This window comes from Aptenodytes forsteri, unplaced genomic scaffold (genome assembly GCF_000699145.1).
Source record: "Aptenodytes forsteri isolate BGI_AS27 unplaced genomic scaffold, ASM69914v1 Scaffold216, whole genome shotgun sequence".
NCBI classification, from domain to species: domain Eukaryota; kingdom Metazoa; phylum Chordata; class Aves; order Sphenisciformes; family Spheniscidae; genus Aptenodytes; species Aptenodytes forsteri.
In genome coordinates, this window is record NW_008796114.1 from 180,025 (window position 1) to 206,149 (window position 26,125).

The 26,125-nt window shown below is 36.8% G+C and overlaps 1 protein-coding gene across 1 annotated transcript in view; it reads left to right on the top strand.

The window, feature by feature from the left end:
* Positions 1 to 26,125, top strand: part of STXBP5L (syntaxin binding protein 5 like) — a 216,841-nt gene that overhangs the window by 88,600 nt on the left and 102,116 nt on the right. Inside the window, 2 exon segments of the mRNA XM_009287153.1 lie at positions 17,118 to 17,252; positions 22,047 to 22,081. Of these exon segments, the coding sequence (XP_009285428.1) occupies positions 17,118 to 17,252; positions 22,047 to 22,081 (170 nt within the window).

A 26,125-nucleotide genomic window follows, 5' to 3' on the forward strand; every position in this document is an offset into this window, starting at 1 on the left:
TGATGAGGAAGATGATTGTGTTAGTCCAGATTCTTGATTAATTCAACTTCAATTAATTCACTTCCATGTAGAATCAGTTTATTCTGAGTTTTTAAAATATTTGATGCATGAACCATATCAGCTGTTAGATTCTGTTAGATGGATGAATGCTCCTTAAGTCTTTGGCTGTTACTCAGTGCACCAGTCTTTATATTGTTGAACTGTTTAATTTGCAATTTGCTTCTGTTTCTTGACATTTAAGATTGCAGGATAATGGACTAAAATCTGCTTTTAGCAGTGTTTATGTATATGTTTATGCAACTACTTGACTCAAATTTCCCCAAGCGTATACATATATTCCCTCCCACAAAAGTCAAAAACATGTTTGTTCTTTTCTTCAGCTATTGGTAACAACATAGATGTAAAGAGCAAAGAACTCTTAAATACAAACATAAATCTTGTTTGTAAATAGATTTGCAGCACACTGGTTATCTTTCAATTATCATGTAGCATTCAGTATTGAGACACGGAATGATATATGAATAATACTTCACTAACAAAATGCCCTGTTGTAGCCATTAAGTCATAGTTTGCAACCTCTCCAGATTTTTTTGTTTCTTCTTCTGACCTATTGTTAAACTAATTTGCCTTTTGTGAGAGATTTTATATGGTATGTTCTTGGTGACAAACTATCTCCTAGAATATTGTAGCACTGCTCAAGTAATTCTGGGATATGCTGATGCAACATTAACAATGTTAACTTGTCTCTGATAATTCACTGCTCCTTTACTAAGTGTCTCTTTGGAGCAAGTGTAGAAGGAACACTGAAGAATGAGACATAATGACAAACTGGTATTTTTGTTCTACAGTGTAATGCCCAGGACTTTTTAGCAAATTATATGGTTTTGCCTTGTATCAAAATATGTTATCATCTTAAATTTCTATTTTCATAATTGAAATGTAATACAATGCATTAAGAACCTTCAGGAAAATATAAATATAAGCAATGTGTTTCAGTGCTCGGCCTCATACCAAAAGCTCTAATGATAACATGGTTACTCAAAGACATGCTTGACAATAGCATATGGTTGATGATATATGATTTGCTGTTCCATTTACAAATAGGAAGCACAGGTAAAACTTTTTAACCTCTGGAAACACTCCATAAGAATCTCTTCAGTACTTTTGAAGGATAACATTACGGTGATGTTCCTTCTGTTAGTCCGTCCTTTTCCTTCTTTGATGTCATAGGAGATGCCAGATTCATCTTCAGGAGACATTTTAGGCAAAATAAATAACTCAGCTACTGGAACTAGACACTGTCTCTATCTGCTGCAAAGAACATTAGGATTAAGCTAAACTGCTGAAAACTATTATAGGCCTTAATTTTTTTTAATATAGTCAGGGCAGACTTCAGCAAGTATAGCTTTAAATAGACAAGAGTTTACATAGTTTTCCCATTTAAGATTAGTGCAACTGGGACAGGAAAAAACAGCAAGGATTACAGTGTGAAATCCAGCTCCTTTAGGCCTGCATGCATTAGTTTCACATATGAACACAGTTCATCTCCTGTTATTCTGAAGCTGAGCTAGTTCAGTTGTGTTGACTGACCTGGGGGATAGCCCTCCTCTTTTTCTTCTTTTAGCCAGTGCTGACTGGCATGTTACAAGCGAGCCGACAGCACTACAACAGTTTATCCACTGACTTATACTTGGCATATATGAACACAGTGTACAAGTTCTATTGGGTCTTTAAATCCATCTGCATACACTGTGCACCGATGCCATAACAGTACCATAAGTGCCCTTCCGCAGGGGAATCACCACGTGGCAAAATCTGTATAACTGGCTTTGGGGCTCTGATCTGTAACACTTTCTTCAGTGATGAGGGTATGCTGGCACAGAGGAAGAGGAGCCTTTTAAGTGGGTGACCTTTAGAGCAATGATTTCAGTTAGCTGTAACTTACTGTTATTTAGAAACTTGACTCTTACATCTGAGATTTTGCAGTAGTTGAACAAGGTGATCGAGAGTGTTACTGCAATGCTTGGAAGCAAAACCAGGTATTTTTGGATCTGGTGACTTCTTTTGTGCGTCGGTCTGTATTCTTTCCTAAGAGCAGCTGTATCTTTGTCTATCTGTCTTGCTGTATCTTTGCAGGATTTTGTGTCCTGTGTCATTAAGAGTTTACCTCATCAAAATGACAGCAAGAGGCTATTGAGTGAACACTGTGCAGTCTCAGCAGTACCTGTATCTGTTTACTTGTGTGTTAGGGACTTGTGAGTTACTAAACTTAGATTACCTGTCTCATTGGCTGCTCAAGGAACTGAATTCCTGTGATAGCTTGCCTGCTCATAAACGAGCCTCCTGGTTAATATTGTATAACTGCAAACTCTGTATTGTTTATGTACTTTCAAATTAGTCAGAGGTCTGTCATCAAGCATGAAAGTAGTTAGTCTCCGTGCAGTCGCACAGCCGTGCTATACCACAAAACAGATTCTGATTACATGGTGTGATGCAGCGTTTAGCCGTTCAAAAGAACCACAGAATTCAAATACAAAGCAGTATTTCACCATACAATCCTGTCTACCTTTTACAATGAGAGACAGTTTGTGGGAAGGATTTAAACTTTCTCAGGTTGATGGTGGAAAAAACTGAGGAAAGTAAAAGAAACCATGCTGTTGGCTGGCATTCGCTTCCACATCTTGAAGAAGTTTTTACAAAACTTCCTTGTGCAGATCCTTTTTTTGTCGTCTTATGAAGTGTGTGTTGCCAACTGTGAAGACAGCACACACCTCAAACACGTAAGATAAATAATAAATGTGCGTGGCATGGTCCTGCCTCAGCATTTGTCACTTGTGAAAGAATGATGCTCAGGGATTTCAATAACCAATTAATGTTGTTTGCATGCAATCACTGAGCTTGGAAAGATTCCTGAGGCTCATAAAGAACACTTCTGGTCTATAGGGCTGTGCCTTAGTACTCTAGGACAGGAAAGTGAACTTTGTCAAATGTCACTTCAGAAAGACAAAAGACTGGATACAACGTTTCTCCAGTGAGACTGACCCAAATCATGTTCATGTAGTTACCACACACCTCTGCCTTCTCTATTAAAAGAAAATAAAATTTACAACATTACAGTCTTTTTTCAGGTCTTACATCATATTATGGAAAATTTCATAGTACGCTTGACCTCTAGGATCAATGAGAGCCATAAGCTTGTCCTGGAAAGGTGGTATACAACCTAGTTGAAATGATGAATGTCTTGGTCATAAAAAGAAATCTAGCACAAGCATTTTGGTTTTTTTCTTCAACATGCATTAGCTAAACAATCAACAAAGAATAAAAATACAAAACATAGATTAACTTGTTGATACCAAGAATCAGCAGTTTTGATTTGATAGATTTATAAGATTATGCGGTTCCACTGAAGTAGAATGAAAATTCACATGATCCCTGAGATTATCTTTTTAACAGATCTTAAATATGTGGGTCTTCTAGTGGATTGGAGCTGGAGGGACGTCCTCGGTCTAGTTCCCTGCAGCTGCAGACCAGACAGCTCATATTCCTCCTTTTATATAGTGAACAAGCTGACTGTGTTTTGCATCAAGAGATGCTGGTCCCTTGTGATCCCCGTTAAGAAAAGCACTCAGATTCTGTAAGGTATCATTCAAAATGCTATTTATTAGAGCTAGCGCTATAAAGAATGAGAGAATAGTATAGATAATCTTATACCCCTGTAGATGCTGGGAACCCCGAGTTGTGTGTGGTCAAACAGGCCTCTGATCAGCAGGCTGTGCAGACCCCATCCATAGAGAGGATTATCCCATTTTGGTCATTCAAGTTATTACAGGATTTTCGTGTAAGAAAATGACTGTATCATTATTTCTACTATCAAAGAGAAAGGACGTTCACACTAAAACTTCCTGCTGCACTGTTAGATAAAGGCAAGGCCACGCAGGTGGTGCAGTCACCAAGCGGGAGCTGCCCACAGGTTCCTGTGTTGCAGGGAGCTGGGTGTGTTTATCCTGCAGCCATGGGCTATGTGCCGCACAGCACAGCCTGAAGGCCACGCCGTATGTGCAGCCCAGTGCAGCGCAGGCTTGCCCCTACCCAGGTTAACTGCTGTGTGGATCGTTAACCCCTCCACATGCAACGTCAATCCCAGTTAGGATCGTGACACTGTTACATATCTATTCAAGCGTAAGTCCGCGACTCCTCGTATTAGGGAAAACTGCTCCATGCTAATTTCATCCTTCTGATGGCAAGAAACCTTCCGGCTTCAAGACTAAATTTATTTTTATTGCCCTTTTATTCCCATTTAGTATGGTATTCTAGTATCCATGCTGTCGTGGATTTTAAATATTTTGTCTCTCTTCCTTGCAGTTAAACAGCTCATTCATATCCGTTCATAACCTGCTTTTTTCTTTTTTCTTCACTGCAAAAATCAAGATTCGTGTTTCCCTTTACAAATTTGTGTCTTCATTCCCTTTTCTTTTCTTTGGCCTTTCTTCTCATATCAGTTCTTGCTGAGCTGATGATTAGACAAGGAAACATATTCTAGATAGGGTCCCATCTGTGCCATGGACATTGACATTACCATTTTCTTTTGTAAACTCTGCAGGAATATGTTTACTGATGCATACCATAATAACATCTTCCTTTTACATGGCTTCATCTTATCAGTGCTTGTGGTCTTGCTGCGATTGACTAATATACCCATTACACTTCTTCTCTGATGTATATCTAGCTAGCAGGGAATGTGCTGCTTTTCAGTGCAATCCTTTAAGAGTGGAAGCAAAGCAAGACAAGTGAAATTGAAATTATCTTTTTCCATCACTTAGGTATCATGAGTTCCAACCCTAAAGTGGAAGTTCTTATTCTTTGAAGTTTGAGGCCTTGCCCTTTGCATTTTAAATGTCATTTCATTTCTTGTACTCTACTTGTGCAGCTTGTCCTTCCTCTGTAATATTGTGTCCCTAAGAGGTTTCATTAGTATTAGTACCAAGATCACTTATGAAATTACAAAATCAGCTGTAAAACTAATACTTGAGAATCCCCCAAATATCCAGTAAAATATTTCCTTTTCAGTAAAATCAAGTGGAAAATAGGCATTAAAACCAGAATTTTATAGTGATGGTTTTTATAAATGCTGTATTTAACTTTGACATATGCTAGATTTTCTACAATTGGAATATTCTGGAATAGACTACCTTTGGTAAACCTACCTTCCCTATTTTACCATAACTTTTCAAAATTTGTCCTTTTGAAACTCAAAACCTTAGTTAGTGTATATTTTTAAGTATATTTGAGCAATTAGTATTACTAATGACAGTCACAAAAGCATAGAGGACAACATGGCTTAACTTTATTTCTATCCGTTTTAATTTTTTTATGCTTACCTTCTTGGGTGGGATTTATAATGCAATCTGAGTTGGTGCCACTGCAGAGAAAGTTCTGCAAGAACTTAAGCTGGCTAGTTTAAAACCAGTTTGGTTTCTCTATGCTGAAATTACACTCGGATAGATGTTACTCTAAAATAACGTCACCTGTTACTGATTCATTGACTGTTTACTAGAGGAATCTGTTGGTTGCCATTTCCAGGAATATCTAGACTCTACAATTATTAGCAATACTTGTTTTCTAATCTGTACCTGATGCAATAAACTCTTTTCTAATTACAGAAGTCCTGGTCATATTTTTCATTCTAGAATATTAAAAAAGATCTCTGTTTACGTCCAGATGCAACCTTCAATTTAAGAATCTCTGTTCTTTTTTTTACTGGTGACTTTCACAGTCTTTCCCTGAAGTAATTTTTAGTCCACCAGGATTCTGCCAATATTATTATTTTCAGTTTCATTTCAATTAAAAATGTCCTTAAGTGCATTATGCCACAGTAGCTGGTTTTATACCTGTTTGCTAAACAACTTACCTGAAGGCAAATAGAGCTGTTTAAGATATTTAAGATCTATTTTTACACAGCTCTGTACGTAAAAGTTCTATTTCCATAATGATACTTTAAAATATGCAATAGTAACGTTAGCACAGTGTATAGTAGTTGGATTTTTGATAACTACTCAGAAATGTCTCAAAACAGCAAATGCAGTTACCATGTTACATTGGTTACATAGATATCTTCATTTTAAAAGCATGTATCCAGGACTTAAGAAAACACATAACAAAGTATGATGAATAATTTGGCAAATGTTTTTCTATTTTATGGTTATCAATCAATTGCAAATCAATTCACATTTTCCTCACATTGGTCCATTAAAAGCAGGTTAACAGAAAATGGCTGATATGCTATGTATGAATTATGAAAGATGCTTACAACCAATCATTTCTACTTTCCCCCTATTGCTAAAACTGTACCAGATAGATAGCCTCTACTTCCCCCAATCCACCCCTGAGCTGTTCATTTGACTTGCTGCTTTATTTAAAGCTTTTTACATAAAATATTTTGGCAAATACAGAAAAGAGTCTTGGGATTTGATCTGAGACTGTGGAAAGCATATCAAGTGAAGGTCTCTAAACAAGAATTTTCTCAACTCTGAAACACCAAAATCACTGCTTCTAGCTGGTAGTAGGCCAAATGTTGTGGCTATAAATACAGCATAGTTAAAATGTTTGAAAAGTGAAATTTACTTTCATAAAGTTATTTCATTAATCTGTTATTTTGCTCTATGTATATGCATGTGTGTGAATGCACATATATATATGTGTGTGCATGTGTGTACGTGTGCATACAGATACACACATATATGAAATCATCATGACCCATAGAACTGCTGGAGAAAAATGCATAGCTAGCCCAATTACCTGAGGACTTGACAACAGTAGAGGGACTAGAGGGCCCTCTGGCCTGACAAACCCTCTTTTCCAATTTACCTCTTCCCCTGTGTCACTCTGGCTGTACTTCCTTCCATGATTTCTATGAGAAAACAGGTATCTCTTTGAAATTCCATTTTGCAAACATCTTTGTGAAGTTTTGGGTTTACTTCAATAGGGAAGAAAAACACGTTCTGAATTATTTAATTTCTTATGTCACCTGGCCACCTCTGATTGTCTGCCTGAGTAACTTGTGTGTTGCTTTCTTTCCTCAGAAAAAAATCCTTCAGCTCTTAGAAGTAGACATAATGTTGCTATATGCTGCAAAACTTTAGCTCATACGCTAAGCAGTATGCTTGTTGTTTCTAATGCTTTGTAGAAAATACAGCATGTTTGTCAGTAGATTTCTGCTTTTTTGAGAAAACATAGGGTAACATGTTATGTTGTTTTCACATAGCAGCTGTGTTGCCAAATTGCTCTAAGGCCAGGTTTGGATAGCAAGATTTAAAATATATTCACACAGCCATACGTTGAACAACCATGTTTTGCGGCCTTAGTCATAACAAATAAGAAGTCCCATAGTGTAATACAAAAATGCATCATCTACTTCATCTCATACATACTCATATTAGACAAGAGCTAAAAAAGATGTCTTTTAAAATTTAAACTAGTTCAGACAGCAGAAACCATCTACATTATCACTGGGAATTTTCAGCTTGCTACAGTTATAGTATAGTTGCAGGAATTCTGTGGTTTGACTTTTTGAAGTTTTCAAATTTGAGTTTTGAGACATCTTTCATAGTCCTGTTCAGATCTATCCTTTGACCTTTGTTACATTAGATTTCCAGTCATACATTAAAGTAGGGAAGAATGTGCACCCATTCTGTTGCAGTAAGTCATTTGGTTCCTGGAAATCACACCACCCCTTTCCTGCCCAGGCACATGGCAGCTTCAAGCAGAAACCAATGCAATGATTTAGGATACTTTTCCTTCTGTCACAATAAAGTCTGGGAATTATTCCAGTAAATCAGAAACAGAGCTAGTAATATCACTGTTGAGTTTATCTCAGTAAACAGGTACATGAGCAGGAAGAGAAGAGAGACTATAGATTGCAGAAAAACAAGGACCGTTAATCACAGAGTCCCTGTCTACTGAAGCATAACAAATGAGAACAGCTGGTCTGCAATAAGTCTGCATGATTTTAATTGATGGAAGCTGTTAAGAAAAAAAGTGTGTATACATAGAAAAAGTATGCACATGTAAAAGTGCAATTTTTTTTTTTTTTACTTTGAAGTCAATGTCAGTATTTCAATGTTACCCTGGTAGTAGAGAGTCATTCAGAATAGCTTGATCGATATTGATATAAAATAGGTTTTAAACTCATTATAGTAAGAATGTATGACTTAAACACAGATTTGTGTATGTTGCAGCAAACGGGATGAAATACTAGCAAATCTTTAGTTTACTTTTCTAACAGCTATGTAAAGTTTAGCTGTTTAGCAAAAGACAAGTTTCAACCTTTCATCTTTGAGCCAAGTCCCAATTTACTTTTTTGAAACTGTGAGATTGGGAAGCAAAAACTTCGTTTTCAATTTATAGCTTTAGTGTTGGGTGAAAGGATGAGAGAAACTCTACCTTTAGGTGTTTTGGGTTTTTTAATGCAGCTGCTACAAAATCAATGAAAGAAATAAATCAAAAACTTTCTCTTTTGAGAACATCATCTCCCTCTTCCATTCTTTGTTTTTTGATTTTCTTTTATTGCTAAGAAACTCAGTGGCTATTATTGTGGTTTGTATTGCCCATCACTGTCACTATGCTTGGTATTACAACTCCATTTTTACTTAACCTTCAAAGAAATTAATGGAGAACAAGTGAAGTACTACAAATAGGAAATAGTGATTTCACAAGCCAGTAGATAAGAGAAAAACCATGTACGTTGTCTTTCCCCTAAAGATGAAAGCAGGAAGCTGTTTGCCAACCTGTTTCATTAATTTGCTCACTTCACTGATTTTGTGAAACTTTTATTCTCATTTTTCTTGTCTAATGACCCTGAGTTGGCATCAGAAACAAATTGGAAGCCAATGAAAAGTATGCTGGTTTCTTCCAGCATCTTTTTCTTTTTAAGGAAGCAAGTTTCCATGTAATTTCCTTGTCTTTTTTTCTTGGGTCCAAGCCTGCACATTACACCTGTTCAATCTACTGCATTACTGTTGTGTAATACTAAAGATCTAGCCAGGGAGAGTATGCCACTGTTGTTGTCAGTGATCCTGTTCCCACATGCAAGACATCCCAATGAATTTACAGTCAAAAACGTAAAAGGGAGTTGGCAAAAGAGGGTGTCTCTTTGTTGTGCGTTTGTCCAAGAGGAAGGAAAGTAATTTTCTGTCGTCCTGAAGATTAAACAAATTATTAGTAGCACAGGCTACAAAAGTTGTCATCCCCTTGCATACTGGGATTTCAAGAGTGATTTTTAAGTTGTTCTGGAGCTCCAGTAGTGCCAGTTAACATGATGCAGTCAGTGCTGCTGCTGAGGCAGATAGCCATTGAGTTACCGAGGGTGTGAATTTAAATGCATGTATCTTGTATTATAGGAAGTTATCGTGCAGCTGTCTTTTTGTATGTGTTACGGCATGTTGAACAGGCCAGGATGGTCTTTTATGGAGTTGCTAGAAAGTTAGTTGTAAGAAATAAAACTGGTAAAAACCAAAGGACCTGTTGCATGCTGTATACTTTGACTGTCCTTGTAAAGTGCTCATGATAACCTCATAAGTTTTTATCTAAATGCGTAAATTCAGTCTGTATTCAAGGGAGATCTCCAGGTTTACTAATCTAACAAAATGTAATGCATCTAATAGGTTTTTTAACATACTTTTTCTGATTTGTTCTAGGTTCTTTTGAGTTAACTGCTTGTAAATAGTTTATGTTAACACTCATTATAAATGCTCATATAGTTGCTACACTAATGTTTTGTGTAGTTAACATAAGCATTTGTGTCTTAAAACAAGTATTTATGGAATGCTGTAAACTATTAATTACAGTTGTGATTGCAAATTCATTTGAAATAGTAAGCTCACAATTCAAGAATGGGCCTAACTTCAGGCTTATAGGGTTATTTCACCTGTCCAGAATTTCTGCACAGTAACTTCTAGCTTTTGAAGAAACAGAGGAACAGCCTGCTTTTACTCTTGATTGTTTTAATAGGAAAGAAGGAAAATGAGGAAATGAATATAGTATTGATAGTGCTTTGCTTTGCACTTTATATTTTAGTTTTTAGCACTTTAAAGGATTAAGAATCAGTCCCAATTTCTAAAAATCAGGATGCTTCAGAATGTGCCAGTAGAGCAAGGAAAAAAGAAACCCAGTTAGGGACAAAACCAAAACATGTTGAGAAAGAAATAGTTTTTCAACTGCATTTCTTAAAATTTTACAATTTTTTTTCTGCTTCTTGCATTCTTCTTTCTTATTCTTGTAGTTTGTTTAAGTATAATATTTCAGGTAAGGAACATCATGAAAAATGCATGGATCTTAAACACTCTGAAAGCAGCAGTGGACCACCAGCCAGTTGACACGTCTAAATAATTTGCAGGAGAATAGCTGCATAAGCTATTTTGCTTTGTCAAAACAAATAATTATACAAGGTATCTATCAGCGCTATTTAAGCCTATTTGCCTAAATGAAACTATAAAGTCAAAATGTTTTCTCAACATTTTTTCCCAGTAGAATTTATAGAAACGGGGAGGCGGGTGTGTCTGTCTGTTAATTATATACTGAACTTGAAAGGGACATTGGCAAACAGATGTATGGCCCTAGAAAGTAACTGTTACCACTGCTTTGACTCCATATTTCATTCACGTTCCTTTGTAAGGAACATGTATTGACTTGCCTCATGTAAAGCAATTCATTTTACTGTCTCTTTCTTTAAAACATTGATCGCTACAGACTACTTTAAGAGGACTAAGCTTAAGTAATGTCTTCAGGAGTGGTCCTACTGTTTGCAAGTATTGGTAGGTCAGTCAGGAAATAGGCACAGTAGTGCATGAGCTAAATGATGACTTGTTTCACAGTGTTTAACTGTAAATAGTTTGTGACTTTCATTAATAACCTAGAATTTATTGCTAGAGATGATTCACTGTGTAGTTATAAACAGAATAGTCATATTCAGCTCCTGACTAATTTGATGGAAAAATAGAACTAAGTTCTAATTATTACATTCTTCATTAGATATTGTTCACCTACCCAGTCCTGTCATAAACTTTGATTGGAGTGTATGCACTATAGTCTTAAAACAATGAAGAATATTTGAGCAATCTGTATAACACTCAACTGGAAAAAATCTAGAGATGGAAATGTTCATGCAGTATTTTGAGAATATAATTTACCTTAAGATTCCTCTTCTGTTCAGATACCCTAAATAACAACGGGGTTTCATACTCCAATGCCTTTGTTTTGCTGTCACCAGGATCCAATGCAATTTATGTACAATGTGTTTTCAGCTCTACTTCACTTTCTTCTGTACAAGTAATTAAAACATAAAATAAGGAGGACCAATTGATTTTAATTCAAAATAAGTGTTGACTGATGATGCTAGCAGAAAATATATGTGAAACAGAAGATTTTTCTTAATTTAAATTAAAACTAAATCACACTTTTAAAAAACAGGTGGACCACAAGAATCAGTCTCAAAGGCATGTTTGGTTACTTCATTTTCTTCTGTACAAGTAATTAAAACATAAAATAAGGAGGACCAATTGATTTTAATTCAAAATAAGTGTTGACTGATGATGCTAGCAGAAAATATATGTGAAACAGAAGATTTTTCTTAATTTAAATTAAAACTAAATCACACTTTTAAAAAACAGGTGGACCACAAGAATCAGTCTCAAAGGCATGTTTGGTTCAGTCACTGTCTGCTAGGATCTGAGGGGGGGGGGGGGCGCTACTATAAATTTTTGAAATTATCTTGTGTAGTATGTGGAGAATCTAGTTTGAATAGGAGAAAGTTTCATGTTGTGATAGATTGTCACCAAGACCCTGAAAGGAAAAACTGTCCAGATGTATTGAACTGCTGTATATTTCATTTACTTTTAGTCAATATATTTCATTGACTCTTAGTCAATGCTAGTTAGTAATTTAAAGTATTTCCTGTACTCTTATGTCAGGCCTAGAGACTGTGCATACACTTCAAGTAAATTAAACTGAAAGTTTAACTTAAACATTGGAAATCCTAATAATGGAGTTCATCTCGGATTTCTGCCTTCCTAGGGCTTCCTGGTATATAATCACTCAAACAGTCCATGTTGCAGGGGAAACACTGTTATCATTACTGTGCACAGTACCAGCTCACATCTGTCTAGGGAACTGCACAACCATCTGCTGCAAACACCTCACATGATATCAATGGCAGACTGTATGGATTGCTGCTGTTGTGCATGTCTTTTACATGTCTTACATAGCTGATGAGCTCCAAATTTATATATAGTGCAGGGAGAAGACTAAATACCTCCAGAGGCCAAATAGCTCATAATGTACATCTTTTGCGTGATCTGCTGGAGACAACTCCTTTTCTTCGTTGTCTGTAGCTTTAGCCTGTGCTTCTATTTCAGCACTTCAGGTCAGCTACAAATTACTTTGCTTGCATATCTGTCTAGATGTTCTTGTGTGCATTTCATGACTTAAAGCAATAAACTCAGCTATAACATTGCCTTGTGAACTGACAGAAAGCAACCCAACACTTTCTGAGATTACTGGCTAGCCAGAAGCTCCCTCAGAAAGGCCAGCCTGCTTTCAACCACTGGAGAAGGAGGGGCACTAGATGACTCTGGTCTTCTTTGCATGTCAGTGAGGACTTTTCATATTACTTTTGTTCAAAAATACCAAAAGGTTAAGGGAGCGGGGAGGGGAAAATGTAAATTCAGTTGCAGTTTTGATGTCAGGGAATGAGCAATTAAATAATTAAATTGGAAAAACTGTTCATCATTTTGACAAAAATGCAATTTATTCTCCCCCCTTCCGCAGCGTTCATCACACCAGGAATAGTGTTCCAGGAAAATTTTTCATACTAAAAATAGAAAAACAAAAAGAACAAGGCAGAGGCAGAAGGAAATGTTCTCAACATTATCTTTTGTTTTTCTTAGAAAAATATGATTAGTGTAATAAAGATGATTTTAAGCCCTCTGAGAGTTTTTACTAGTATTTCAGAGAATGTAGCAATCTAAATTATTTTAACGTTGTAGTAGTCTACTAATATGCAATGAGGTTTTTTGGTCAGAGTTGTTAGACTGTAGAGTGCTGTGATTTTCTGAAAAATATACCTTTTCAGATTTGCTAGTCAGAATATATTCCTTTCTAAAATGAGGTTCAATTTTTTTGACAATGCCTCTTTAAGTTATTCCATTATCTCTCTTATATTGCTTACATAATTTTAGAAGTGTTTTCAGGACTTTTGCTAAAGAGTTTTTGCTTAATAAATTCTGATTTAGGTGTTTTATTTGGCACCTACTGATTTTGTTTTTTAAATTACATTTTATATCCTGTTTTGTGCTTTGATACATTGGAAAACTGATACAACGTTCCAGATCATTTTGGCAGCATAGGAAAACCGGTTTTGGTATGAGTCCATGTTTTTTACTATTTCTTCAATACAATGAGATTCATATTGCAGTTTGCTGCTAAGAATGTATAATATCCACATTTCTGGCTGACTTTCTGTAAGTGATCAACATTGAGCAAATTTTCAGGTCTCCGTTTAATTGAGTTCCATGTTACCTCAATCAGATTGACAATGTGATTAGATTTTTCACAGAAACAATTCATACTGGCATAAATCACTACAATCCCTACCTTTTTAAGAAGAAAAATAGCCTTTCTTTCTGGCTAATTGACTGTTTTTTGTAAAGGCATCAAAGGACATCTTAATTTGCTTATGGGATACATGACTAATAGAGGGATACCTTTAATCCATAATGAAAACTACAATATGAGACTTCATTGTTTTCTCTTGAAGAAATCGTTATGTAATTTCAGTACTTACTGAAATGGAAGATGTTCGTTAAAAATCTGAGTCTTGCTTCAAAGCTTTCAAGTCTCAAAGTGAAGTTAATATTTTCTGTAAAAGTGAAAAGTCAATAATACATAAAGCAGTTTGCATTTAATTTACATAATGTAAAAGAAAACTACTTCGGAGCAGTGCATACTTTTCTGAGATTATGAAATTCATATGGCTTTGTTTGGTGAAGCCTAACGATGTATAATATTAAAATGCCTATAAACCCTATGCTCTAATAGGTTTGTTACATATCTGGATTGTCTTTAAGGGAATAGCATTTTCTTATAAGCTCACATATTGTAAAAGGTGGTATTTGATAATGTGTAATAACAGTTTGGGTAAACATTGAAGACTCATAGGGTAGTTTTCACTGTGGAAGAAAGAACATGCAAAATACTTTCTTATCTGGCTCTCCCATAAATCTGTCAAAACAAAATCAAATTATTTAAGAGGAAGTAGCTGAGCTTAAGAAAGCAGTAAAATTTGTGGTCATTTTCTTCATTCTTTAGCAACACCTAATTCTCTTCTGGTCTTTCATACTATATATCTAGATTAGTAGCTACTGGTGCCTGGGATTTCAGATAGGCCAGCAGGAAAATAAGTCTAGTAACTGATGGCCAGTGGTTAGTACTTTAGTCTGATTTTTCTCTTACTGTAGGACCTTGCTCTTGAGTTCTTGAAATTTTAAACCCAAGGTGGGCAAATGGAGGATATGCAGTAGCTGGGAAATTGGACACCCATTTAGTCTGATGGTTGTTGTGGCAGTACGTGCTAGAAACCATAACCTAGAAGCAGATTTCAAAAAGGAAGAAAAGCAGACCACAGCAGTCTCATATTGTGTCCGAGGTTATTTTGAGACTTTATTCATAATCAGAGTATTGGATTCAGTCTTGCGCTTTGGAGCCCAAGTTTTCTGCAGTACACTGTATTGGCTTGTGAATGGATTTATCAGAGTACTGAAAATTAATATGGTCCTAGGTGGACTTGAACTCGCTTAGTCGGATGACACAGCTGCAAGAACTTGGAGTAGCAGCATTCAAGTCAACTAGGGTTCACTTTGTAACTCATGAGTTATTTGTCAGTCACTAGACAGATATATTTTCAGCACTTTCAAAGTCACAAGTATTTTCTCTTCCTGTAATTTAACAGTTTACTACAAACAAATGCTGAATGAACATCAGTGTGAAGTGGTTAAGAGGATTTATCAACCAGGGACGAGGGGGGGTTTCGCATGGGCTGGGACCTAACAGAGCATGCATATGTTTTGGAGTGCAAGAAAGAAAAGTAGAGCTAGTACAGAAATGCAAGAAATAAAAAAAAATTTGGACTAAATATGAATCTAACCAGAAGTGTAGCAAATGGTGCATCTGAAGAGAAAGCAAAATAAATTGAGTTGTTTAGTTTAAGAAGAAGGATCAGTAAAAATGTGAAAACCAGCTTCACATCTGTAAAACTACAACGTGAAAAGGGCAAATTGTTCTTTGCATCTGTTATGAACAGAACAACAAAGCTAACAGCTTTAACTCCAGCAAGGAATATGTAGGTGGCATATACCTTCTGCAGTTTTTTCTGTCAGGTATTTGTCTATCTGACTGCACCCACAATATAAGTACTAAGTTACTGCTGGAAGGCATTTTCAGTTATGTGTACTAAACTGTATTTCCCATTCTCAAAGCAATTCTCTTGAAAAACTTGGTTCTCTTTCCACTAAAGGCAGTGGAATTATTGCCAAAATTAGACAACTAATGGTAAAATTTAACCTTGTACAGATGGATAGCACAAAGCCTATATCATACGTAAGTCTCACTTGAATCAACAAAACAAGATTTCTGTGAAGGGTAAGCCTTATGTTGCATTCATGATTCAGTGATAATTTTCCCCATAAATTAGAACGTGAAGACTGCGTATTTCAACTGTGTTCAATCCAGTGTGATAAATAAGGCCAAAAAAAATTTTGCTCACTTGAATGCATTCAACGTTAATGTTCTGACACATGATTAGATACTTGGAAAACTGCAGAACTATCCAAATACCATGTAGAATCTGTTTGGAATCTTTCCATTTGTTGAGAGTATCTTACAGGGAACAATTACAGAAATTATGTGAAATTTGTATATTAAGCAACTACTTGAATTCAAAGAGTGGCAAATGTTCTACTCGGAGGACTTTACATGACTGAGAGGGCCAAATTACTGGATGATAGCCAGCACCCCTCTCACTCCTCTATAATTAATTCAGAAAGATTGCTGTACCATAAGAAAAAAAAATTGAAATATGTATGTTCTTAAATACTGTTTATACATCTGTGGGGGACGAAGGTGTTAAGGATAAAAATGATTGCATAGCTGTTAAATCAAGTTTGTATATAAAAGCTAGAAATAGCCTGCTTGTGGAGCTGAATGATAAATATGATAATGTATGGCATACCAAGCAAAATATCTGCTTTTTGTCAAAACTTCTGAGCCTATCCCATAAGATCAGGTTAAGCTTCAGTCTCTGTAGGTAGCATGCATTTCATTATATTTTAGCAGCAAATGGGTTTTTATTTCTTATAGATTGTTTTGCTTGAATGTATGTAATATCTATATAATAACTATAATATCAAAGAAACCTGAATCTACTCATTCATCATCTGTGAAAACTTTTATATATTATCATGAGAAACTGTCATGACATCTTTCCAAGCTAATACAGCACTGGTTCATCACCCTGTAAGAATGATATGAGTGCAGGATTCTATGTGTCTATGATGTAATACTTAACTGCACTTGGTAATGCTCTTATCTAGTGCCCTATACTCCCAGATAGCAAATAAAGTGAATGTTTTCTTGTGTGAATCATGGTGTTACACTTCTGTTGTACAAAACATTAATCCTGCTGATGTCCATTAACTTCTGTTTGTTGAAGTGGAAAAATTGCTTATTCTAAGAAAGGAAATAAGAAAGCCTAACTTGAGAGTCTTGGATACTGTCATAGTGCAATTTACATACTCATGGAGATAACATGACTTAGTTCAGTGCTCAAGTGATACGGCTCTTTTTTCCTGCCCTTAATACAGGCAGGCAGGATGGCCCTGTTTTGTTTCATGTTCTCTTTTATGATTTTTCTGGAGATGACCCCGAAACCTGCACATTCTTCAGAATGCTGTGCCTGCTGGGCAGGCTTTTCTCAAGTTATAAAATGGAAAGAACAATTATTTCATCTGCAAAAGTGTTAAAAAATATTGCTGATATGATATTCAGTCACTTTTTTTGTTCTTCCTTTCCAGGATTACTTACTGCCATCTACCTTTCCAGAGTAAATGGCTTTATGTTGGAACAGAGAGGGGAAATACACACATTGTAAATATTGAGTCCTTCATTCTTTCTGGATATGTTATCATGTGGAACAAGGCAATAGAACTGTAAGTGCAGACTTTTTTGCATTTGTGTCTGTGGTCATTTTTGTAGCTGTCTTAGGATACATTTTTAAGAATCATTTGTTTTTACAAATATTAACAAATCTTTTGAAAGCCTTTTATTTTAATGAATGCATGTGCACTATTAACTGTTTTGTTACAGGACAATAGGAATTCAGATTTATGATAGAGACCATGTAATTATATTTTATTTAAAAGAAAAAAATTATTTGGCAATCTGTTTAACTATGAAGTTCTATGAAATACAGATAATCACTAATCTCAAATTCAGATGTTGCTATTTTTATGAGGGTAGCTTGATCACCATTTCCTCCAAACATCCAATTATATTTTTTAAAAGAAAAAAATTATTTGGCAATCTGTTTAACTATGAAGTTCTATGAAATACAGATAATCATTAATCTCAAATTCAGATGTTGCTATTTTTATGAGGGTAGCTTGATCACCATTTCCTCCAAACATCCTATGAAGAGAATAATGGAGTATATTGGCCCTAAGACTCTATGGAGAACTTTTCTTCATTGAACTGTAGAAACATTTAGATGAGAAGGGACTGGAGATCTCTAGACCAAGCCTCCTGCTCAACACAGGGCTAATTTCAAAGTTAAATCAGGCTCATCAAAACCTGATGAAGTGATAGAAAAGGTAATGAGTGTCTGTTAAATGACAGTTCCCTGACAGGCTAACACAGGTGCCTGTGTCGTGCGTATTAAATGGAGGGAGACTTATATAAAAGTCTGACTGGGATAAATCTGTGCTTCCTGCAAGTAAAAGCCTCAACAGAAATGAAAAATTATTTCTCTGCTGTTTCCTCTGTGAAGTTCCAGCAAGAGAGACTGCTGCGGGCAAACTCATAGTATTTCATGCAGTTTCTGAGACATCTGCTTCATGTTGTGAGGAACCTGTAACCTCTGGTAGTAAACTGAAATTCACCAAGCTCAGTGAACCAAGAGGACAGTATCTAAGAATAGGGCTACAGGCCTACAGTGGTGGATCAAATTCTCTGTCCCAAGCAATCACATTGATAGCAACCACTTTTCTCTAAAATCCTCCCCTTTCCCTTTTTTTCCCCCCCCCGCTATTATTACTGACTTTCACTAATCACTGTGTCCCCCAGGTTGACAAAACTGATGCCTCGTTTTCTTTCCTCCCCTCTGCCCCCACCAAACTTCACAGGCACAGTCATAAAAATCTAATTTTATCGTCAAAGGAGATAAAAACAAGGATTTAAATGATAATCAGGATTCAGACAGTCTGCTGGTAAATCTTCTGTCCAGTTCTCAATTTTGGAATGTTTGTTTGTCCTGCCTTTGTAAGACTTTGCTCAGCTCTGCTCAGTAGTTTTGGCTGAAAAATTACTGCTGGAAAATGTTGTTTAATCAAAACCAGAATTAATATGTTACTTTTGATGAGTTCTTCAGGTTGGAAGTATCTTAATTATTTTCTCTTTCTCACTTTGTTTTGGTGATGTTGACATATTAGAGGGTTTTTTGATTCCTATATTTTAAAATGTATATATATACTATATTGAGTAGATAATGCCTTTGAGGTTTTGAGAACAACACATTTTCATTTTGTGTGCATTTGGAATTTTCTTTCCTCCAGACATTAGGATGTTTCTATTCTGTATGGAAATAAATCTGAAAGGTTTTTATGAAATGGAAGCCTTCCACCAAGTTTCACTTCCTAATTCTTTCAAAATTCTTTTGGATAAATCTTTTTTGTTAATGGCCACAACAGACCTTTTTCATGAGAACAGAATAGAATGATGCCTCTCTTCAATGAAAGGTATGTGGGAAATAAGGGCTGCTTACTAACAAGCTTCAGTACTGAGTTGTTGAGATAGCTTCTTGCACAGCATCTAGCCTACCTCTCTAGAACCTTTTAGTAAACAAACAGCCTCTCCTAACTATCTTCTTTGTATTGCCTATGCAGGAGTATACCTAGATTTTCCTAAATTTTTCTTCCATAAGTTGTGGAAGGTAATGACAACATAATACAGATAGGCCTTGTTACCTCAAGTACTTGGAGATGCTGCATGGTTACCATAATAGTTTCTTCATCTAAAAAGCTAGTTTGCCATGTACAGTTTTGGTGACAGTTGAGCACAGGTATTCATTCATTACTGCTTCTAGTTCTATCAATCTTATCAACCAAGTATAACTTGGTCCCTGTAAGCAGTGTGCTAGTCTAAGAAGGCTGTATCCTCTCCATTCAACCTCATCATGCACTTCTTGATATGGAACGGAGGAAGTTGTCCTTGCATGTATTACACAGGTAGACAAGGGATCCTGTGTGCCTCCAGATTAATTTCTCTGTATTAGAGTAAGAGGCTGATGGGGATAATGGTTATGTTTGCCACAGCAGCTGCCTCTAACAGATGCTGTAGCACTGCTGAAGTTGAAACTAGGTGACTTTTCTCAGTAAGTAATTTGAACTCTCTGGAATATGACATAAGATAATAACAAACTATGATGTCTCTTCCAGTATTATTGCTTTCTTGCAGGAAAAATGTAACTCAGATTAGCTTTTAAAGGGAATGTTATTAACTCTAAGTGTACTTCATGAGGATGGGCTTATAGTAGTAGACTTTCCTTTAGAATTGTACTGAGACGTATTTTTGAGAGAACAATTTTATTTTGGACCATGGATATGTTCTTATTTGATTATATTTTTTAATCTTCACATTATTTGCACACAACCATCACGTAATTGTCACGTTTTAGTATTATGGAATCATACGATAGTTCATGTTGGAATGCCACTCTGGAATTTTCTAGACCAACTTCCTGCTTGCAGTAAGATCAGCTATGAGACCAGGTTGTTCAGGGCTTTATAGGTTCATAGGGCCTGTTGATGTTAGGTACTTTCAAAGATTAAAGAAAATAGGAAAACGTATGTATGTAAAACTTCAGGAACAGATTCAGCCTTACCACGAACGATGTAAGAGGTAATGGTGCTCATAACATTGTTTTTCATTGTGAGATAGATTATATCATTTCAGAGTGTGGGATTAGTTTGAAGATGTTACTATTCTCTATAAAGCTTGGAAGGAGAGGGTTTACCTTCTGTGCAAGCATATTTGTGTCAAACTTATTGGCAAGGAAAGCCCAGTAAAAGTGATTGCTATGCTGCTATATTGAAGTCTTCAGTTTAGACGGAGGGTTTATAAATAGAATTTTGTGTGTCAGATTTGTTTGTCATCTGCACAAACAAGCCTGAAGGAGAGTTCTTCCCTCTTCGTGCAACTCTGATCCAGTTTCTAAAATTGCAGACTAAGTCTACCAACATAACTCGACTTTCTTGCAAAATCCCTCCTCAATTTTTTTCACTGACTTGTACCTACTTTTAATGAAATATCCGTGAATTTTCATAATGTGGATTTAACTCAGTTGTCATTAAGATTTCAAGGCTGTACAGTGAAAACCAATAGGAGATTGAACTGGTTAATTTTTTAAAAACCTGAAACGCTTCTACTTTGGAATGTTAAACTATGTATTACCATACCTAAGTCACTGTAAAGCCAGATTACAGCTCATTTTGTGAAAGTACAAAAAAAAAAACCTGCTGAAATTCCAGTTCTCTTAGTTTTTCAGAACATGGTGGAAGAGTGCCTCCATATACATTGCTAACGCTATGGCCAAGGTAACCTGAAGAGGTCAGAATACATGTTGTCATTTCCCCCTTTGGAAAACACCTACAAGTTGTATTCTAGACTTTCATCATGGACTGAGTTCGTCCCTCTAAGATCATGATGACGTTGCTCAGTAAATAATATAATAAATGGTATTGCATAGGTGAAAAAAATACAGAGCATAGAAAACATATTCCAACAATTAATTTTAATCTGTTCATGGACTTACCAAGGTTTCAACCCCACAAAGAGTTTCAGCACACTTCTTGAGATTAATTCATTCCAGAGAACATAACTCTCATCCTCAGAAAAAAAACCATTGTCAGTCAGTGAGGCCCATCAAATGACTGCAAGAATTTTTTTTCTAACAGTGATTCTGTTGCAGAGAGAGACTGAGGTGAAGAGGCTTAGTCGTTTAAGGAATTGTAGGAGAAACAGGTTTGGATGTAACATTTTTAGACTTTGCATACGATGCAAGAAATCCCATCACCTTGTCCTGCATGGCTACTTTGACTTATAAAGTTGGCTTTTGGTTTGGTTTTTGGTGTTTTTTTTTTTTCTTGAAAGCTTGTTACCATTTGTGATTTTGTTGCCTACTTTTGTATCAAAATATACTGAAAGATCAATAGAGTGCTATATTTTGGAGTGATAGTGGTTTTCTCATTATGATCTGTTCGGAAGCATCTAGTAGAGATATATGTCATAAAGATGGTTGCAATACCTATTTTATCATAGGGACTATTTTTTTCTCATACAGGAGAGATCATCCAGCTTGCTTAAACAGTATCTAAAATTAGTGAGAAATTAAGGCCTGAATAGACAAATAATGCAAAGGAAACATGAAATTTTTTGTTTGAGGTGATTTTCAGTACGGAGGCATAACTGATTCTAGAAGTTACAGGAAAAATTGCTTTATAAATCATGTGCACTGCCTAAGTTTCAGTGGACCTGACCTTGTCCAGAGCTGAGAAAGAACATTAGAATATGGGGTGTTTTAGAAACATTTTCTCTAGCAATTCTTGTCTCAGCCTTTTCTATCATCTCATGCATTGTCACTACATCAGACCACAATGAAGCATCTTTTCAGCTAAGAATGACGAATAAGTCAAAACTTTTTCACTTGTCATTTTTCTGATATGTTGCAGAGTTGGTCCTTTGCCAGAGATGTTTAGGGGTCATGGTAGTGTTTGGTTTTCTACTCTGTAATAAGCAGTTTCTCTCTTTTCCTTGAAAATGTTCGGACACAGGTCTGAAAGAGAAAAACAGTCAATGAGCCCAGCATGTCTCCATTTACTCCATCTACAGTGAGGTTAATTTTCTCAGCCTGCAGGATCATGCATTTTGGAAGGTCATCTGGTGTTGGGAAGGGAAGGAAGATCTTGATATGAGTCCACTAAACTCCAAAAAGGAGAAATCTGCATTGCAAGCCCCCTTCCCAAGCATGCAGATTCCAGTGTTTGAACACCCCACTAACTAATGAATAAATAACTGAAACTTGTCAAAATTTATGGGATTTGGAATATCAAAGAATTGGGCAAATTGGAACTCAATTATGACAGAGCCATAACTTGGTCTTTCCTTTCTTAGCCCTTCCCTTGCCCATCCCCATTTCCTAGATGTGTCTCAGAGCCAGCAGTTCCACAGCGGTGAAGGAAAGCGGCACGCAGGAGGAGTAGCAGCAGCCTAGGAGCAACTGCTACCCCTTCTGTGCTCGGACCCAAATGGAAATACTTCCTAGTGTAAAGAAAGTGCAAGTTGCAAAGCATCCTTCTTCTAGACATTTTAGAAATTGTGTCTAAGACTCAGAGTTGCATCTTGAGGTTGAACTGATTTGTACTGCCTCCAATTCCCAGCTTTGATCCACAGTATGTGAATGATGTATCTAACTTACTCATTCTTTTCAATTTGTCGGTGACTCTACCAATGAAAAGAAAGTCTTAAAATCTCTGGTGTGCTGCACCTTTGTGGAAAGCAGAACTGCGGAAGATGTCTGACTGCTGGCACTACAAAAGTATCTGTTTATGCACGTGCTTTTCTCAGCACTGTCACATTCAGTCATCTCCAACTCTGTAACAATGACTAATATAGATGTTTTCCTTTTTTTTTTTTCCTCTCCTAACTCCCTTTACCACTTTCTACCACCAGATTTTCATTCTGCTCAGAAATTATTACAGTGCTTCTGTAATTGTGCAGGCTAATTTTTTCAAAAGGAAAATTATTTTCTCTTGATTTGATTCTATTCTGTCATACGTTACTTTTACCTGCTTTGAAGATTGTCTTGGTATTTGAAGTTCTTACAGCAGTATGTAAGTCACTCCGTTTCTTAGAGTGCATAAAACTTCCCAGAATGATGGAGGAATACATCATCTATGTATTTTCCACATTTTCCTGGGTCCAAATTATAACATTGCTGAAGACTTCTTTTTGAGCTTTCTAATTTTAGAATAAAATAATTAAATAAAAGCTTCCATCCTTACAAGCTCTTTGAAGACTCCTGTTTTACAGTGAATGGTTTCTTCATTTGAGTCCTGTTCTTCTGAGCAAGAGTCAAGTCTTACAGCATATCAGCTCTCTCATCTCCCAAAATGAACATACACCAAATAAATTAATACCTGCTGCTGTCAGGAATAACTTCTGATGAAGTGCAAAACACCTCAAAGTATCACTAGTTTCTTAAACTTCTAGTTCTGTACAGCTGTCATGGGAACCCTTTGTTCCATTTTTCAATTCTTCTGCAGTCTGTTTTTGTGGGCTTTAAGGTCAACGAAGGCTGTGAAATGTTGCAATCTTTTGTATCATTAGCTCATACTTTCTTCTTGCTCAGTTGAAGGTAGCTTTTGCTTCAGGAATTTTTTACTGCAAATCATTGCTGGTATTTTTTGGACTTGACCTTCATTTTTTTTCTTTCTGCTGTATATGGACCCAGCTTTGTGTTTTATCCTCTTCATGTCTTTTCAGAGCGTTTATTTTCTCAGTCATTCTCAGCTGTACCCCAGCTAGTATTTGGGAATGAAGAATTCTCTGCTCAAATATTTCACTTATGCCTTATTTTTGCCTGCTGATTCTTCCTTATTTTCCCCTTTCTCAAGGGATATGATCTAGTTCGTTTTTACACAGTCTCCTAAAGCCAGCTTGAAGAAATGCCTATACACAAGTATCTGGCATCAACAGTAGTGTGTTTTATTCACAATAGTTTCAAATGTGGTTGGTTTCCCAGCACCTCTCCATCCTTTCCAGGAGCTGTTGGATCTCTGCTTTTGCTTTTAATGTAATACAACAGTGTTTTTCCTTCTTTGTAGGCTGTTCCACAATGACAGCATACAACTGTCCAGTCTCCTTGACAACTCTACTGTAATAGCAGTGAGGGGAAACAAAACATTTTATATATACTAAAGCTATATGAGGCAAAATGTTTTTGTGTGTAGACATTTCCACATGCAGTATAATTTACTGTATAAAAGTAGTAATTACTGTATCTGTAGCTCTGATAGTGTTTCATGAGTTCTGTAAACTAATATTGTTGATATAATATAGTTAACTAAATAATTGTTTCATTTAATCCTACTTGTAGTGCAGTCATGATGTCTACCCTTAGGAGAAATGGACTGTAGAGCCTAATGCCTGGCACTCCTTTTACAAGCAATGCTTCTCTAGGGCTCCAAAAAACATTGCTATTATTTCTATTTATACATACTTTCCTTGAGGAAGCAAGAAGATGCAAGAAGTAAGGCACTGATCTGCCTTTGGCAGACTATTCCTGGTCTTAGTGGCACAAAGGACTATCTTTGGGTTCCTAGTCACAGTCCTGCACTAGGAAAAAGATAACATCATTTTAGGAGAAGCAAGCAAGATGTGTTGCCAGAGAAAATTTATCATGTCTCTCCTTCTGTATCCAGCCATAGGGCAGGTTCAGAGCAACAAATGAAAGACCCTGTAGAACGGAGAAAGTTACAACCCTTTCATGCACAGTTTTCTTCCCTGCTCCATCTGAACTGGTGTTATTTTGTATCAGTATATCCTCCCCCAAACATCTTCCCCAAGATAGGACTGTGCATGTCCCATCCCAAACCAAACCAAAAGCTTTGTGCTACACCTCATGAGTATTCCTTGTTGTTTAGTCTGAAGAGGAATCAGTTTTGATGCAAATACTTTACTTGATATGTATAAAAAACCCAATTTTTCTTGGAGCCCTGGAAAGGCAGTGCAGGAGGACTGCCAGGGAGTAGGCTCTACAATTCCAAAATGCTTCAGGAACATCTATTGTCATCACCCCAGAAACTCTGTGTGTGATCTTATCTGCGATGGCACATCTGAAATGAGTTTTAGGATATACAATTATTTGAAGAAGTTCCTTTCTCATTTCCTGACAGAGTTAGTGTTATGACTGGCAAACTTCATAGACTCTCTGTTTCCTCTTACCTATGTACAATCAAAACTGGCAGCTGTTAAGCGATCAAGGTATTTGTGGTGGGTGGACCCTGGCTGGTTGCAAGACCCTCACCCAGCTGCTTTCTCACTCCCCCTCCTTAACAGGACAGGAAAAGAAAATAAGATGGAAAAGCTCATGGGTCAAGATAAAGACAGGGAGATCACTTAGCAATTACTGTCAGTGGGCAAAACAGACTTGACTTGGAGAAAATTGATGTCATTTATTGCTAGTTAAAATAGAGTAGAATGGTGAGAAACAAAGACAAAAACTAAAACACCTTCCCACCGACCCATGCTTTTCCGAGGCTCAGCTTCACTCCTTCATACCCAACTCCTCTACTTCCTCCCCCTCCTCCTCCCTGAGCAGTGCAGGGGGATGGGGAATGGTGGTTGTGGTCTGTCCATTACAGCTCCCCTCTGCTGCTCCTTCCTCCTCACACTTTTCCCCTGATCCAGCACAGTCCTTCCACAGGCTGCAGTCCTTCAGGATAAACCGCTCCAGTGTGGGCTCTCCACAGGCTGCAGTTCATTCAGGAAATATCCACCTGCTCCAGCGTGGGGTCTTCCACAGGCTGCAGGGGAGATATCTCCTCTGGCATGGTCCTCTTCACGAGCAGCAGGGGAATCTCTGCTCCGGTGCTTGGAGCACCTCCTCCCCTCCTCCTTCGCTGACCTTGAAGCTCACAGGGCTGTTTCTCACACTTTTTTCCCCACTGCCTGTGCAGCGTTTTTTGCCCTTTCTTAAATTTGTTTTACCTGAGGCGCCACCACCTTGGCTGAGGGGCTCCACAGTGAC